The sequence below is a fragment of the Cyphellophora attinorum genome (assembly GCF_001299255.1).
Source record: "Cyphellophora attinorum strain CBS 131958 chromosome Unknown Contig2, whole genome shotgun sequence".
Lineage (NCBI taxonomy): Eukaryota > Fungi > Ascomycota > Eurotiomycetes > Chaetothyriales > Cyphellophoraceae > Cyphellophora > Cyphellophora attinorum.
The window spans coordinates 628,092-644,914 of NW_017253230.1; the positions used below are offsets into that span (position 1 = coordinate 628,092).

General features: G+C 53.1%; 7 protein-coding genes across 7 annotated transcripts; 5 read left to right on the forward strand and 2 right to left on the reverse strand.

Moving 5' to 3' along the window:
- Positions 1–219: 219 nt before the first annotated feature.
- Positions 220–2,358, forward strand: AB675_2540 (putative amino-acid permease; the record flags this gene model as incomplete). The annotated part of the gene is made up of 8 exons (XM_018142519.1): positions 220–413; positions 482–576; positions 630–639; positions 695–866; positions 915–1,147; positions 1,202–1,608; positions 1,658–1,871; positions 1,926–2,358. 8 exons carry the CDS (start codon positions 220–222, stop codon positions 2,356–2,358), a joined length of 1,758 nt encoding a protein of 585 aa, XP_018005113.1.
- Positions 2,359–3,132: 774 nt separating this feature from the next.
- AB675_2541 (uncharacterized protein) lies at positions 3,133–3,942 on the reverse strand (the record flags this gene model as incomplete). The annotated part of the gene is made up of 1 exon (XM_018142520.1): positions 3,133–3,942. One exon carries the CDS (start codon positions 3,940–3,942, stop codon positions 3,133–3,135), a length of 810 nt encoding a protein of 269 aa, XP_018004879.1.
- Positions 3,943–4,566: 624 nt separating this feature from the next.
- Positions 4,567–6,444, forward strand: AB675_2542 (2-hydroxyacyl-CoA lyase 1; the record flags this gene model as incomplete). Its single annotated transcript, XM_018142521.1, has 1 exon — positions 4,567–6,444. The coding sequence occupies one exon, from the start codon at positions 4,567–4,569 to the stop codon at positions 6,442–6,444; it is 1,878 nt and encodes a 625-aa protein (XP_018004960.1).
- Positions 6,445–7,148: 704 nt separating this feature from the next.
- Positions 7,149–9,068, forward strand: AB675_2543 (uncharacterized protein; the record flags this gene model as incomplete). The annotated part of the gene is made up of 2 exons (XM_018142522.1): positions 7,149–7,409; positions 7,461–9,068. 2 exons carry the CDS (start codon positions 7,149–7,151, stop codon positions 9,066–9,068), a joined length of 1,869 nt encoding a protein of 622 aa, XP_018005331.1.
- A 927-nt stretch (positions 9,069–9,995) lies between these two features.
- AB675_2544 (uncharacterized protein) lies at positions 9,996–11,256 on the forward strand (the record flags this gene model as incomplete). Its single annotated transcript, XM_018142523.1, has 2 exons — positions 9,996–10,820; positions 10,912–11,256. The coding sequence occupies 2 exons, from the start codon at positions 9,996–9,998 to the stop codon at positions 11,254–11,256; spliced, it is 1,170 nt and encodes a 389-aa protein (XP_018004812.1).
- Positions 11,257–12,120: 864 nt separating this feature from the next.
- Positions 12,121–13,661, forward strand: AB675_2545 (uncharacterized protein; the record flags this gene model as incomplete). Its single annotated transcript, XM_018142524.1, has 2 exons — positions 12,121–12,211; positions 12,265–13,661. The coding sequence occupies 2 exons, from the start codon at positions 12,121–12,123 to the stop codon at positions 13,659–13,661; spliced, it is 1,488 nt and encodes a 495-aa protein (XP_018005182.1).
- Positions 13,662–14,325: 664 nt separating this feature from the next.
- Positions 14,326–16,537, reverse strand: AB675_2546 (Interferon-induced GTP-binding protein Mx; the record flags this gene model as incomplete). The annotated part of the gene is made up of 3 exons (XM_018142525.1): positions 14,326–14,547; positions 14,600–15,127; positions 15,179–16,537. 3 exons carry the CDS (start codon positions 16,535–16,537, stop codon positions 14,326–14,328), a joined length of 2,109 nt encoding a protein of 702 aa, XP_018005256.1.
- Between the last annotated feature and the right edge of the window lie 286 nt (positions 16,538–16,823).

The window sequence follows — 16,823 nt, forward strand, 5'->3', positions numbered from 1 at the left end:
ATCTTCACACCCTGGCCCTCCTTCGCTATCAAGCAAACCCAAGCTGTACAAGCTTAGAGCTTGCCTTCCTCAAGCTTTACCCCATGCCTTCGCCTAATCGCCTCTACGAACGGAAAGGAAGGACACTCTTGCGATAGCAGTGATGTATATATCGCTGAGTTTCCGGTGGTATCCTCTCATGCGCACTTTCTTTGCCAAAACTGCCTCCTAAACGCAAACATGAGTGCGCGTCGCGAAAGTCTTACGCTCCAGGAGCACCATGGCGAGAAGAAGGTCGTTGAGACTGCTGGGCTCGGCGAACATGCCCGCGGACGGCAGTTCAGTCTCGAACAGCAGGATGTCGAAATGGTGCACGCCGACCAGCAGCAGCTGTCGCGTGAGCTCAAGGGTCGTCACATGCAGATGATTGCCATGTGAGTATATGCCAGACGGCAGGTGTCGTTGGATACTCGACGATCAAGTGCTAACCATTCGAAATCAGTGGCGGTGCGATTGGTGCCGGTCTATTCATCGGTTCCGGCAATGCTTTCCAGGCCGGCGGTCCTGCATCAGTGCTTCTCGGCTTCATGATCATCGGTGAGTAACAAAAGCCTTTCCACAAAAGCTGACGTGACTGACCCGGTTCATAGGTGGCATGATGTACGTCTCGAAGTTACCGATATACCGATTTCGTTACGCTGACAATACTTCACAGCTATCTCATGATGCAAGCACTCGCAGAGTTGACCGTGATGTATCCGATCAACGGCGCTTTCACCATGTACATCTGCAGATTCATTGACCCCTCGTGGGGATTTGCATGCGGTTGGGAATACGCTCTGAGTTGGCTGCTTGTGCTCCCATTCGAAGTCTCGGCGGCTTGCAACGTATGTTCTGAGCTCAACTCCTTGCTACAGCGTACTGATAGGATCCAGATCATTCATTACTGGTCAGGAAGCGAGAACATCAACGATTCTGCCTGGATTGTGCCTCTTCTCTTCGCCCTGACCGTCATCCAGTTCTTCGGCATCAAGGGCTATGGCGAGGTTGAATTTGCTCTCAGCTTGCTCAAGGTCATCGCGTGTACCGGCTTCATGATTTTCGGAATAATCGTTGATTGTGGTGGCGTGCCCTCTGACGACAGAGGCTACATCGGCGCCCGCTACTGGTGAGCATCCTGTGTCACGTTCGGATGCCAGGTATGAAATACTGACGCTCATAGGCACGAGCCTTACTCGGCTTTCCTCAACGGCTTTCACGGCTTCTGCGCTGTGTTCGTCACAGCTTCTTTCGCCTACAGCGGCACCGAACTCACGGGTCTTGCCGCTGCTGAGGCCGAGGATCCCAGGAAAGAAATCCCGAAGGCCACACGCCAGGTCGTCTGGCGTATCGCTATCTTCTATATTGTCAACCTCTTCCTCATTGGTCTCATTGTCCCTGCGAACAGCGATCTATACGCACAGGACGGGCCATCAAGTCGACGATCACCATTCGTCATTGCTATTCAGCTAGCTGGCGTCAAGGTCCTGCCTTCCATCTTCAATGCAGTCATCCTGATCTCTGTCATGAGTGTTGCAAACTCATGCACTTTCGGCTCCACGCGGACTATGCAGGCATTGGCTTCCAACGGTAGGCTCTGCATCATTGCTTACAAGATGTTCATACTGACGATTGACAGGAATGGGTCCTAAGCTCTTCGCATATGTCGACCGAAAGGGCCGTCCTGTGGTCGTTACACTGCTTCAGCTTCTTCTCGGATGCCTGGCATTCATTAACTTGGACACCAGCGGTGGTGGCAACATCTTCAATTGGCTACTCGCTTTCTCTGGCATCACGCCTTTCTTTGTCTTCGGCAGCATTGCCCTCGCCCACATTCGCTTCCGTTCCGCCTGGTAAGTTTACCTCTGTGCATGGATTCCCCGCTTCAGTTCTGACGGCAATGATAGGAAACACAATGGTCACAGTCTCGACGAGATCCCCTTCCGTGCTGCCTTCGGCATCTGGGGATCGTGGGTGTGTGTGATCATGAACTTCCTCTGCCTGGTCGCAAACTTCTACATCTCCTTGTACCCAGTTGGCGGCCCCTATCTCAATGCCGAGGCCTTCTTCCAAGGCTACTTGGCTGCGCCGTTCATCGTCTTCCTGTACGTCGGCTGGAAGATCTACTCCTGGTTCAAGTTCCCGGCGCACCGACCACTGTACGTCAAGATCAAGGACATCGACATTTACTCCGGCATGAGAGAGGGACAGGCGCTGATGATCAGCGGCGAGGGTGTCACTGAGCAGCAGCGTCACCAGAGCATCGCGGAGATTCAGGACGAGAACAAGAAGAAGGGCATTGGTGGCTGGGCAAAGGCAGCTGTCAGATCGGTCTTCTGAGAGGTTTCGATCAACAAGAAACCCGACGAAAGTAATCAGATCTGCCAGTCCATGTCGGTATCGAGCTGCTGGCATAGCAAGCGAAAGGCTTACAAGAAGCTCTCTTAGCATGCGGTGGCACAGCAGCGGTAAAGACGACTCATCCACCGGCGATCGATGTCATGAGTCTAATGCTTTGCACATGGAAAATTTAAGTATCCAGGTAGTCAGAGCGCCAATCATGGACATTAACAGCGTATCAACCTCTATCGGGTAACAACCAATTTCGTGAAACGTTGCACACTTTTTGAGGCCTTCTCGGATTGCTCTCAGTGCTCTCCGCCGAGGTGAGGATTGTCGTCTTACCAATCCAAGTTCTTGGGATATTGATATCCAGGCACAAGATCAAGCGAGATATATATTTGTCCCTGCTCAGGCTAGTGATCAGTCGAGACCGGATGACAAGACCCCTTCGCATAAGCGACTTCCTCTTCCGTACTTGAAGCAAACAGCAACAGCCGGAGCGCAGATAGATCGAGCCTTCCACCCGTATTCTTGATCAACGCCACCAATGGCAGGGGCGCCAGCCAGCAGCACCTTACACGACAACGCGCGTTGTCAACTGGCTTAGGTCGGGTGTTGATCAAGACCGGATGACTAAATAATCTAGTAGCATCCGGTCTTCCCTCAAGTGACCACACCAAGCCACCTTCATCGCGCACTACCTCTGGTCTCGCGACCGCTATAGACGTCTCCAGGCCACTCGCCACCCCTACCCTCGCCAGTGCCCCGAACTCAAGGCCTCCGCCCCTCGCAAAGCAGGAATGGGAACACAGCAATCTCACCCATCCCCTCCTTAGCCACCTTCCCATCCCCACCACCCTCACTGAACTCCCCTTCCCATTTCTCCACCCGCTTCTCCATCCTGAACCCTTCCTCAACCTTGACATCCACAAACCCTACCTCAACCATCAGGTTCGCCATCCACTTCCGCGGTATTCCGTGCCGCTCAACACCTTCCATCTTGGCCTTCGAGTGGAAGCGCTTGCTGTGCGGCCCGCAATCCTCGAAGTCGGTCAGTGCGAGCCTGCCGGTGCCTGGTTTGAGGCAGCCGAGCATCGTGGTCAGAACGCCGTGGAGGTCTGGGATGTGGTGGAGGACGAGATGGCTTGTGATGAGGTCGTACTTGAGCCTTGGTGAGGAGGAAGAAGATGGGCTGGAGGGTTCTGCTGGTGGGAGGCGTGGGTCCTCTGGATCTTCGAGCAGCGCTGCTATTGGCTTGACGTTGCTGCTGATGCCGTTCGAAGAATCGACTTTGCGCTTGAGGACTTCAATCATGCCTTCTGCCGCGTCGACGGCTACGTAGTTGCGGGTGAATGGAGCGAGGGAAAGACTGAGCAAGCCAGTGCCGCAGCCGATTTCGAGCACGTCGTAGGTTGGGCTGTCCTTTGAGAGGTCTGGAAAGCGGGCCAGAATGGCATCGCAGGCATGCTTAGACGCTGTGTGCACGAATGGATTTGCGTCCCATGCTGCGGCTTCGGCATTGAAGCGTGCATTGCCGCTATTGGTGGCTCCTGAGGTGGGAAGCTTGGATGCTGCTGACATGATGCTATGAGTCGGGTGCGTCTCTGGGCACAGCAGTGAACTTCGGCTCCAAAACAGCTCAACAAACACTAGGCAGCTGGGGAGTCACAAGTATCACCTGGAAAGCGATGGTAAGTACAGAGGCCTAAAGGCGCCTTGTTGATCGCCGGTCGCGGACCATGAGCATAGAGGATAGAGGTTTGGCATGGAGAAGTCCTCCTTCTCCAACCACAACCTCGGAGTACTTAGATACCTGCTGTCTGGTCAAGACTATTCCAGTTATCAGTCTGTCTCAAAGCACTGTGTGGATTTGGCCGATAGCACTTGTGGGCGACTTGCTGGGAGTGAGAAGGAATCCGCAACTCAGCAGAATGCACAAGGCTTTGTGGCACAAGATAACTTGGCTCGCTGGAATGATGTGATCGTAGACGCCAAGGACACCTCGTTCACTGCCTGATTTCTAGGCCTAGAAGGGCAATGTTAGATCCAGGAGTCCTTCCCCAGTTCAAGTTGCCTCGGTTCCCCGCAAAAATACATACTGGCCTATTGTCAAATTCGGCTGACCGTTCTATCACACTCGAAGGCAGAGCGCTCTCAGCGTTCTAAACAGCCAGCAAAATGCCAGAACGTTGACGTGTGTCGAAGATGCCGAATCCGAGCGGCGCGTACATCATCGCACGGACTCTCTATGAACTGGGAGTAACGGTACTATTTGGCCTGGTCGGTGTGCCTGTGGCTGACATTGCCGAAGAGGCAATCAGTCTCGGCATACGATTCATTGGCTTCCGCAACGAGCAAGCATGTAGCTATGCGGCCACAGCCTATGGCTACCTCATCGGCAGGCCGGGGATATGCCTTCTCGTCGGTGCGCCAGGCATACTGCATGGGATGGCTGGCATTGGCAATGCTTCGGCGAACGCCTGGCCAACGGTATTTCTTGGAGGATCTTCTGAGCAGGCGCTCAATGGGAAAGGGGCGTTCCAGGAGATGGACGCTGTGTCGCTATTGACGCCTCACACGAAGATGGCTATGCGGCCCGCAAAGAATGATCCATATACTATTGTCAGCGCTATCCATCGTGCTTACCGGTTTGCTTGGTATGGACGGCCAGGCCCAACATTTGTGGACCTTCCCGGGGACTTGATCATGATGCCGACTAGTGATGGCAAGAGCCATCTGGATCTGCCGTCTGCAAAATCGTTGCGCCCTCCACCGAAAGCATGTGCAGATTCAGACCGTGTTGCTGAAGCGGTGGCATTGCTGAAAGGTGCCAAAGCGCCGCTTGTGGTGATTGGTAAGGGGGCGGCGTATGCAAGAGCCGAAGGACACATCAATGAACTGGTCACCAAGCATCATCTTCCATTCTTACCGACACCAATGGGCAAGGGCGTGATTTCTGATGACCACCCCTTAAGCGCGACTGCAGCCAGGTCGGCAGCCCTCAAGAATGCAGATGTCGTTGTTCTGCTTGGGGCACGACTCAACTGGATTTTGCACTACGGGGAGCCTCCCAAGTACTCTTCTGGCGTAAAGATCATTCAAGTAGACATCTCACCAGAAGACCTTGGACGTGTCAATGGTCATGGCGAACCTGCCGTGAGTCTCTTTGGCGACATTGGTGCTGTGGTCTCTCAGATGAACGTTGCTCTCAGTGCATGGACAGCCTTCCCGAGACCGAACTTCGATGATAAGTCTCATCCTTACTTAGCAGCTTTGTCAGCATCCGCACATAAGAACAACGACGCGCAGAGCAGGAAGTCTTTGACGGCCACACAGCCTGGCCAACTGTTGAGCTACGAAAGAGCTTACCATATCATCAACACGGCACTCAACGACCTCACCTCGCCAACGCAGTCAGAGATTGTATGGATGTCGGAAGGTGCGAACACCATGGACATTTCACGCACCTCATTCTCGGTATCAGAACCTCGTCAGCGTCTCGATGCAGGTACTTACGCCACCATGGGTGTTGGTGGAGGCTACGCTCTCGCTGCCTATGCTGCATACAACTATCCTGTGGCGGACTCGAAGCGTATTGTCTGTTTGTTCGGCGATTCTGCTTTCGGGTTCTCTGGCATGGAGATAGAGACCATGGCTCGACATCGCATGCCGATTGTAATTTTCGTGATGAACAACTCCGGGATATATCATGGAGACAGTATCAGTGCAGAAGAGTGGCTCGGGAAGCAGGGTGACAGCGTCAAGGGTGAGACTGTCGTGGAAGGAAGAGGCAAGAAAGGTTTGAGAAGTACGAGTCTGCTGTGGGAGACGAGGTACGATATGATGGCCGAGATGGTCGGTGGGAAGGGCTATTTCGTGAAAACGGAGGAAGAACTGGGAAGAGCGACGAGGGATGCTTGGGAATGGGGCAAGAGCAACCGGAACGTCGTCCTCATCAATGTCGTGATTGATTCCGGAAGGGACAAGACGATCAGCTTTGCATGGGAGATGAGCAGACAGAACGAGAAGGTGCTGCCTAAACAAATGAGTATCGCGAAGGAAGGGAAGGATGCAAAATTGTAGCGAGACTGTCGCGCGGCGACATAGCCACGAGACTCTGCACAAATTCGACATGTCGCTCCAAGACGCGAGGACTGACATCGAGAACACAGAAAGGAACCCTGTATAAATGAGGGATGCTTCTCAGTTGGGGCGAGAATCGAAATCGAAAGCGGCAGGTGGGCTTCTTCTTGCGGACTTCTATCAGGTCCAGAGCGTCAGTTTCGTGAAACTGACTCTTGCGCTTGGCTCCGACCACGCGTTCTTTCAACCTTTGGACACTCGAGATCTCACAACAAGTGTGAGACGATTCGATCTCGCATCCGCATAGACTGAGTAAAAACTATGCAGCATATCATCTGCTATGCTGTGCATTCTCGCGATCGCGCTGTCTGTTGGGGCTCACTTGACGATAGGTCGTTGTCGTCCCGCGGGGCGGGCACTGCACTGTGATCTCGCGCCAAACTCACTTTCAAGAAGCTATGAAGTGATTTTGATGACAAGGTGAGCTGGGTTCCAAGTCGGCACGATGGAGTCGCGTGACAAACCAAAAAGTCGTTACCATGGGGTTGTCAAGGAGAACGAATCGAATCGTTGTTTGTTCGTTTCTAATCCACGACAACTGCATGTCGCAAAGAAATCCTACAGTCTTCCTTTGACCTTGACATCGCAGTAGCCCCTATGAACGCCATCAGTTGATCAAGCTCACTTTCAATTCATCAGCGAAGATGTTCATCAAGGGATTGACGGCTCTCGACAATGTGCTCGCATTCGAGGGCGGCGACGTTATTTTCCATACGTCCGACCGCCCGAGCGGCATCTTCGTACTACACAAGTCGGTGCTTGAAGCGAAAGCACCTTACTTCAAAGGTGTCTTCTCATCTGACTGGGGCCGCAAGCCGATATCTCTCACACCTGAAGGTCCTCCTGTGTATAAACTGGACTTAAAGCTTGATCCGGAGACAGGATTTGGGCTACCTTGCTTCAGAGTAAGTGGCCACCATCACTTGTGCTTGTTGGTCTCTGTCTAACGTTAACAGGAGCCGACCACAGATCCCAATGCCGAGGCTTCCGATGGTCATCCCTCGCCAGTCAGTCCCACAGATGCATCACCCTATTTGGACAAAAACAATGTCAAGCCATCTGCAGCATTCCTCTGGAGCGATCCAACACATCATGGACACAAGATCGCCAATAAGCACACCAAGCAGGCAAGGCGCATGATAGCAGCATGCCGAGTGCACACTTTCAGCCCATTCTTTCATGCCTACTCAGAATCCATACCACCGGTGAACACTTCTGTGTACAAGCTTGTCCGCCACGGCAGCTCCCGTAAGCTCGCTCTAGACTTCGTACGCGACATCTGGCGATGCTTGATCATCGTCATATATGGCAAGCAAATTCACTTCGAGAATCGGGAGGCGTCTTCAGCGAAAGTAGCTTTCTTGGCCAACGTTTACACGTATGCCGAAGTCCTTTGTGCTACTGAAGATGTCCTGCAATCAATACGAGGGGCGCTGATGTCTCTGCGCGGGATTTGGGAGCACGCCAGCCAGCAACCGGGAGAGCTGTTCCACGTCGCCTACCACTTTCGGCTGCCTCACCTCTATCTTGACGCCGCGAAGCACTTAGTCGCAAAATCCTATCCACAACCTCTTCATGTTCTTCGTCGAGGGAAGAGCAAATATTACGACGAGGACAAGCTCGCCTTGTTAATGGAAGGTCGCCTGCAATATGACTATGACACTCACGCCATCAAAGATTGGGTTCTCGAACGACTTGCCAACTGGAACCTCAGTGGAGATCACTTCAAAGTGCGAAAGCGAGTCCTGGAGATCTTCCGCCGTGAGCTCTTATCTACGTTGACTAGACTCGGAAGCAAGGTCAGTTTCTGCGGCGTCACATACGAAACGGGACTTGACGCTCTTCGGCAACTATACGTTCTGCGCGGCAACCGTTCCGCTGCAGTCAAAGACTTGCTGAATGGCTCCGGTCCTTTTTGGCGCAAGCATGAACAGAAGTTTGAACGAAACGATTTCCAAAATCAAGTCCAAGAGTTTCTTGCCCACATCTTCGACAGTCAATTCTCCAAGAGCATGCTATTTTGCGGATGCCGCAAGTTCAAGTGCCGACAAGAAGACTATACGCCTTTGCATAGAGACGAACGAATTTGCCACTGTCCTGTCTGGCAGAGCGAGAGCCACGTGGCCGCACTCAACATCAGGGCCTTGTTCAGGGGACGGGAAGTTCGCCCATGGCCGCTAGGTAGGGATGACATTGGCGCAGGCAAGGGCAACATTGCCAGGAGTTACTATCGGGAAACTGCCATTGAAGACAATACGTTCGATGCATGGCTCACAAATGCCTTTCAATCATCTTATGATCTCCTCGAATTCGCCGACTGTGGCTGCTTGTCTGGCTGGCATGACTCGGACAAGGATTGTTGTGGCAGCTCGGCCAATGGTGATTCGGCCAAAGCCACTGTGATGACCATTGTGCCTGCGAGCCAATCATTTCTGAGCTCGATAGGGCTTGGAGCCCAATTCGCTCGTCTTTTCGAGGCTCAGAACGTTAGGCGTGACCGCGCGAGGGATGAAGCCGCCGTGAGGAAACAGTACTTGATGATGAAAGCTATGGGGATCAACTGAAGAGGGCTGAGGCTGGTGCTGTGCGGTGTTGCTTGGCATCGGCCGCCGGGATGTTGCTCTTCAATCAGGTCTGCAGCTCGTAGCAGAAGCCTTCTGGCAATGTCCAGAAGGGTTGGTTTGCAAAAATTAGGAGGCTCTATGTAAGCGGTGGAGACAACACCACGGTGAGACAAGGCAGCCTGTCCATGCACTGGGGCCTTTCTTCATCTGATAACTGAAGCGAACGGTTCCTCGTAGCTACCCAGGTAATTAGACCACGATCCCTAGCAACGATAGTCATTTTGGGTGGTATTCGTGTTCAGTTCCAAGATGTTGCAGAACCTGTCTATTGCGGCTTGAACGGCACTAACGAGGCAACCACAACATGACTTCCATTCGTTGTAGGGGAATCACCTTTGACTCGCAGACACTCTCTCTGTGGTAGCTACATCCGGATATGCTGTATTCAATATCAATGTATAGGGTAAGAGCATGTACAGAGTTGAGGTCCTTCAACACGTGTCAGCACCTAGCACGCTTGCACAAGACAACAGGACTCGACTTTTGGCACAGGCTCTACTCAACTTTCAGCCCCAGAGGACTTTGGCAGTCACAAAGATCGAGATAGGAACCCATCATAATCACGACTTCATGGACCTAGATGCTTCGCGAGGGGAGACCCAGTTGCAGGAAGGAGCGCTGAAAAGAAAGGCTAGTTTCACGGGCAACAGCAATCACAGAACATCATTCAAACGAACTCGGACTTCAGATAACATCAATCCGCCGTATCGGAATCCATATCATGGCCTTGTTTCGATCGTGCCATTGACTCGAAACTCGACTGATAGTGACAGGCCCCAGACTGCACCTGCCAGCACCTCTCCTACTGTACAGGTGCCCAGAACAGGTTCAGAGCGACGACGGGCCTATTCCGATTCCTTCCACGGCATGGATAAGCCTACGGATGATCAGCAGACCGACAAACGAATCCTTGAGAGCAGTGAGGGACGAATCTCATCGCCACTCGAACGCAAGCAAATCACCAGAAGCATGAGTCAGGTTTCGATGGTAGAGTCAAGTCCAGACCGAGAGCCTTCTTCATCCGACTTAAATGTCATACGTACACGTAAGAAGGTTTCAGAACCGTCCAGCTCCACAGAGACTGCGACAGTGACACCACCCTGGCCGTCGCAAGGCCTTGACGGCGCTCGTCCATACTCATCACAGCCGATTCCTGGCAAAAGTCCCTCGATCGTCACAATCTCCTCGAGCTCTTCTCACCGGCGTGTAGGCGGAGAGCCTCATCGTGGGAAAGATGGCGTTGAATCCTCTCGAGTGCATGACCGAAGCAGCGCACAGGACGACACGCAAGCCTCACCGGAGAAACCTTTTCCAACTATTGACAATCTGAGCACCGAAGTTGCCTCTCCTCAGCCCAAGACGGGCTCAATGGACCACAAGAGCCATGTGACGGCCTATTTGCAAGATCTGTCGACAGTGGCTAGGGTTTTCCGACCTATCAAAGTAACGAGAGACGTCAAGGCAATGGAGCGTGGGCACTGGCTCATGGACATCACGGTTGCCCCTGATGAGGTCGTGCAACAAACTCGCTCGTCTCCGACGAAAGCAAGAATGCTGCAGAATCTGACTGATCGTTTTGCAAGCAAGAATGCTCAGGGAAGACTCAACCAGTTTTGGGAAGCGCGGAAGGCAGGAAAGCTGCATAACTATGACTACGGAGACGAGGACGTCGCGGTCGGATTGTGGACCGAGGTACGTATACCTATGAACCTGGATCGGGCGAGACACCGATCTTCCGGCTCTGGTTCTTCCCGATACATATTCGTACTAACAGGTGCAATAGAAAGAATTCACAGATTTCTGGAACGACTTCTCCGCATTTGTTCAGGACGGCAAAGCAGGCTGGGGTGTGCGGCTTGCCCGAGACGAACTCACCTCCAGCCCGCAACAGAGCAATAAGCGAAGGATGCGAGTCAGGGTCTTCCATTGGGGCGAGGTCATGATTCATATCTACCTTGCAATCTACGTGGTGTCGGAGAAGGTCTCACTGAGGATTCCTATGCAGTGGATTGCTGGGAACGGCGTTGCCGTCATCGAGATGTCTGGGAAAAGGAAAACAGTGGGACATGTTCCTTTTGTAGAGAAGGGTACCGGGCCTGACACTCGCTGGGGACTGGAAGGGTCCTAAGCCTTGATGCCGGACATGTGGAGCGTTGTATCAGTCACAAGTTATGCGACCATGGGCGATGGCCAGGCGTGACGAGGACCACGAGTCGTACTTCGTATGCCTCAAATCTGATCGGAAATTGATCTGCTTTTCTTCTGATAATGATCCTTGTAATTTCGTTGAACCTCGGTGAGAGCCCCGGGGGACGCCCCCGAATCTGAATCTGGGGAAGATGGCCTATCCCGCAAGGCCTTGGCGAGTGGTTGGGCTCGTGGCATCTGATTTGACGAGGCTAGGAAAAGCGGGCATTTTTGCAGTTGGGAACATGTGAAGAAAACTCGTCGCATGTGCTCTCTACTCGACTTGCACCTGCAGCATCGCATAGCAACATACAACCGCGACTTATACACCGGCGCCAGCAGCGACGACGATATACATGGTTATCTAATGCCTAGCAGCTCCTAGCATTAATTGAAGCGGCATCGGTCAATCTCTGCACAGCTGGCACACAGCGAAAACCCCTCCCCAACACTTCTGGGTCCCTCATTCGTTGCGTTCGTCAAAAGGCCCGACTGCAGACCCGCGACCGCGAGTATTATACTGCCTGCGCAATTTACTCACCATTTACTCGGCAGCTCATTACCGTCACTGAGACCACCTGCTGGGCGAGCACGGCCCCATTGGTGTCGTTAGTGAAATAACGTTACTCTGCTATCGCAGCACGACCGTCCGAACTTAACGACTGAAGCCGGGCTTGTTCGCATTCACTATCACTCTGAGGCAGTCATATCAGGGTCAGACGGGGAGGAGCAGTGGTGGACCAACGTAGAACAGTCGCGGGTGGTGGGAGCGCTTCCCACCCGTGGACGCCGCAGGAATCGAGGCATGCCGAGTACCCAAGATACTGCGAACAACAGAAGCGAGAACCGTGAACTGGCTGATGGCGATCAACTAGACTTTCCGAATCCTTTCGGCTGTGAGTATCTTTCATTGAGGCCATGATCACGATGCTGATGGGCAACCTTCCAGATAATCTGAACGCCATGAACGGCCTCGGCCTCCCAGAATATCACCTCTCCTACCCCCGACCTCAGCCGCCTGCACAGCACATACTCAATGCCGAGCAAACAAACCACACAATGGACTGGTTGGAGCATTTCTCCAGTGTCGACACATACAATGGGATGCAGGCCAATCATCAGCCGATCCCATTCTACCACGACTACGATACCGGTCTGCCTGGACAGGCAGATCCCGTGGTCATGCTTGACGGCCGACAAATGCAGAGTCTGATCAGCAACGACCACATCCCGACCCATAATTTCTCTTCGGCGCCACAATTCCCCACAGAGGCACCCTTCATCCCTCAGATAAATCCAGTCTACTCCCGCGATTTCTACCGCGAACCATATCAAGTTGTGGGCCAGCCTCTAGCGACTCCAGGTCGAGGTCCTGCCCCCAATTATGGCTCGGATGTGCAATTCGGACCCAACGGCTATCAGGCCGCGCCAATACAGCTAGATACCAACCACATGCCCGAGCCTGAATGGCTCTCAAGCAATCCCACCACTCGACCTAATACCCAGCCATCAAGCCCGATCATCAGTCGTAAGCGCAAACATGACGCGACGCAAGAGCCATCACGCAATGGCTTCATCTCACCTCGCCGGGGCCCTGGAAGTCCAGCAGGACCGCCACCATCACACTCTCGTCGACAGTCGCGAGTGTCCATCGTTAAGACCGAGCCAACACAAGAACCAACTCCAGACTCTCTCGAGGAGTCTGATTCGGACGTTGACGCTCCTGCCGAGTCCGATACTGAGTACGCCAGCCGGCCCATTACTACCTCACCTGCACCGTCCGAATCACGACCCAGAACGAAAAGCAAAGCGGCCGCCACGCCAGCCAGCAAAGGGAAACGAAAAGCAAGCAGTAGCAGCACGCCAGCCAAGTCGAAAACACCCTCAGGCAGACCGAAGGCCTCGAATCGAACATCGTCCTCGAACACTGCCACGCAGCAATCTGCTTCGCGCCGGCAGCCCTTGACTATAGACGAGAAGAAACGGAATCACACGACTTCGGAGCAAAGGCGCAGAGACGCCGCCTCGAGAGCTCAAGCTCGTCTGTGGGACTCTGTGCCCGGTGCGCGGAGTACGGGCGGAAAGCCTAGTCAAGTGCAGCGGCTGGCGAGTGTGGTGGACCACGTGAGGCGGACTCAGGCTGCAAGGAGGAGCTTAATGGCTATGCTTAATGGTAGTGGGGCCGGAGGTGGTGGCTATAACTTGGGAGTGGGAGAAGTGCATGTTGTTGGCGGTGCATATATGGGTGATGAGCCAAGTGAGACTGAAGCTGCAGCAGGAGCCCTGGCTGGTATGGGCGGTGGTGGCATGTTCGCTGATCTGGCTATGGATCATCACAATTTCTAGGTCGATACAGTCGCCGAGTCAGAGAGGAAGCTGCTCGAGCGCGTGACGACAGGATGACAACGTTGTAACGAGGGTGGTGAGTGGTAATGTGTGTGGCATAAAGAGACGGAACGAGTGCGATAATACCCCCAGCGTGCTATGAACATACAACGTGGCACACAGTGCATGCACGCAATTCTCCAATCACGCTCCGCTTTTGTGTTTCTGTAAGGTCACGATACTCATCCTGCGTTGCTTAGAGCCTGAGGCAGGGGGGAGCAGGCATTGAACGTATGACACACCCCGTTGGTTCTTCCGTGGGACTTAGCTTAGGACGCCGGCCTTGTGCTGGTGTCCTTCGGCTTGGTCCTTCTGCGATAGGTGAAGGAAGTGCTTTCCTGCCTATGCTCACCACCTGGCAAGAATTAAAAATTAAGCGAAAGTAAGTCAGGCGTAGAAGGAGAAGGAAGGCTGACTTCATTCAATCTCTCATCATTCGACCAAAGGTCTCTGCATCAATGCTTCGCAGAGATTCCGCTCGTGACTGTGCTCCAGCTTGGTTGTGGTCTTGAGACCATCGGTGCCCGTTGGAATTTCGCGATATCTCCCACGAAGGCATGACCATCCCTGATGACACCGCTCCTTCCCTCGTCTTGGAACCTCCAAGTCAGTCAACCAGCCATACTCACCCCTTCAAGTCCTCCACACCTTGCTTGAGCTCCCTCAGCAGGCCCTTCAGATGTTCTCGCTTCGCCAACATCTCTGCGCTCTCTCCCGCAATTCGATTCAGAGTCTCGTCATCCCATCCTGCCACAGTCTCATGATCGAAGATGGCCACTAGAGGATAGAGTAGATGGCGTTCAATTACCTGACGAACCACGTTATCCACGAGCGTCTTCCTCGCAACCTGGGAAAGTGACAGTTAGCATGAGTGTCACAGGGGTGAAGCATTCTCATACCTTGTAGTATGCTTTGAGATCAGTGAGAGCTGCTTCGCAAGCTTGACCATCCATATTGACATTGACACGACTGACCAACGCACTCAGTAGCTTCTCGACATCAAAGGTCGTGTTGCTGATGTGCAGACGGCCACCATAATCTTTGGCTACAACGTCATTGAGATGGTCCGAGATGGTCTTGCGTGCAGACTGAGCGCGTTCTTTCTGAATGTTGTCGGTGTAGTAGTGGTTGTATGTCTGAGGATGTCGCTTCTCGTCCTGGAAGATTTTCGTCAACTCGTCCTTGGCGGCAGCTTTCTGGTTCAAGAGAACGGTGGTAGCGATCTTGACTAGCTGATGGAAAACGTCATCGTTCTGGGTGACGTGTCTGAGGGCTCCGGTTACAAAGTACACGATCTCCTCGTACACGATCTTCACGTGGCGCCGCGTGATCACTTCCCATCGACTCAATTGAATGTGGAAGAGCTCAGAGAGCAGGACGTGGTTATGGGTGCCCGAGAGCTCTTTTCCCTTCGTGTGATTGTAGACCTGCTCAGTGATTAGTACGTCAGTCGTTGGGAAGGTTGTGGGTGGTCTTACATCTTGAATCCACGTCAACATATCTTCCTGAGTCACGGCAAGCTGACTGTGCTCCAGACTGTCCCCATCTGGACTGAAACCGCGACTGGCGCCATGTGCAATCGTTCTCTTCTGTCCATGATCTCTCATGTAGTCAGAGTACTCTGTGTTAAGCTGGTGAATGTTGGCACGAAGTCGTCGAGATCTGCCTTCGTCATCCACAGCGAAGAAATCGGGATCGATGTCGGAGTACGTACCGTTGAGGCCAGCGTGACAGAGCTGTTGGAACTGCGTGGCAAGTCGACTCAGAAACACACGCTGTTGGGATGGTGTTGGCCGCTCTTCGCCCAAGCCCTTCAACTCTTTCTCGCGCTGCTCCATGGTCTTAATCAATTCTTGCCGGACCTGCGGGAGCTCACGTTCGATATGCTGATCGAGCAAATGCTGTAGGGATGTCCGAAGTGCAACCACGCCGACTCGATCATTGTTCAGACCTTGCTGCTTCCACGGACTTGACTTGAAGAAGCTCATCTCCTTGTCTTCTCTATCCTTCGTAGACATACCCTCCTTCATCTCCTTCGGTGAAGGATTCTTGACGAGATAGAAACCCAGCTTCAACCTGGTAGTATCTTCATTCTTGGCCAGCTTCGAGATTCGGTCTTCGGTACCAGTGTTGATCAGATCAGGCTTGGTGATGATGCCGACTGTTCTCTCGCCTCGCTCGTCGAAGATACGAGACTTTTGGATGATGGCTTGATTCGCAATGTCGTTGGTAGCCTGAACAACAGCAAGGATTATTGTGCGAGGGTTCGCGAGGTAGGTATCCACCATGCTCTGTACTGCCTGCACATCATCGTTGCTCTGGTCATCATTTGCCACCTTGATCAGACCGGGCAGATCGACAATGGTGAGATGGAGTCCATCAGGTCGAGAAACCTCAATGCGAAGGACGTCTTTTGCGAAAGCCGGTCCTTCAGTCTGATTGCCAAAGCCTCGGATACCCATGAGTGCGCCGACTTCGGTGATTATCTCGCCTAGCTCGTCGAAACTCTCGAGCTCTCGACGATACTTTTGGAGCTTTTCTCGGTGTTGGGAAGTACGCGATGAGCAAGGAATGATTGTGGCCACTATGCTGGAGGCATCGGAACTATGCTGGAGAATGATTTCGGTGGGGAACTTGGTGCAGAGACCTTCTTGTCGTGGGAAAGGTATGCCTGTAATGCCTTCAAGGACGGAGCTCTTGCCAGACGATTGATCACCAGCTACGACCAGCTGTGGAAGACTGATGTGGTCTCCGATACCTCGTGCTCTGAGCTTTGCAATTTGAGTCAAACGATGACTTGACTTGGAGGAAGAGAGATTCTGAAGGGGCCCTGCCATCTTGTCGCTGGGGAAGGGATGGCGTATGGAAGCAGAAAGGAAAACTCACCAGCTCTATGGAGCTCAGCATATAAGGCAGAGCCACAAGACAAAGAATGGTCTGTGGAGGACTCTAGAAGGTGCGGCTGTAGGCAGTGAGAGGTAGCAATCAGCCACGTTTTGCTTCGAACAATGGCTGGCATAAGGAAGCCAAAGGATGATGTAAGCAACATCACGGCAATGGTGCGAGGAAACGGACAAGGCGTAGCGGATTTTTGATGGACACCCTTGAGTGCCGCATAATGCG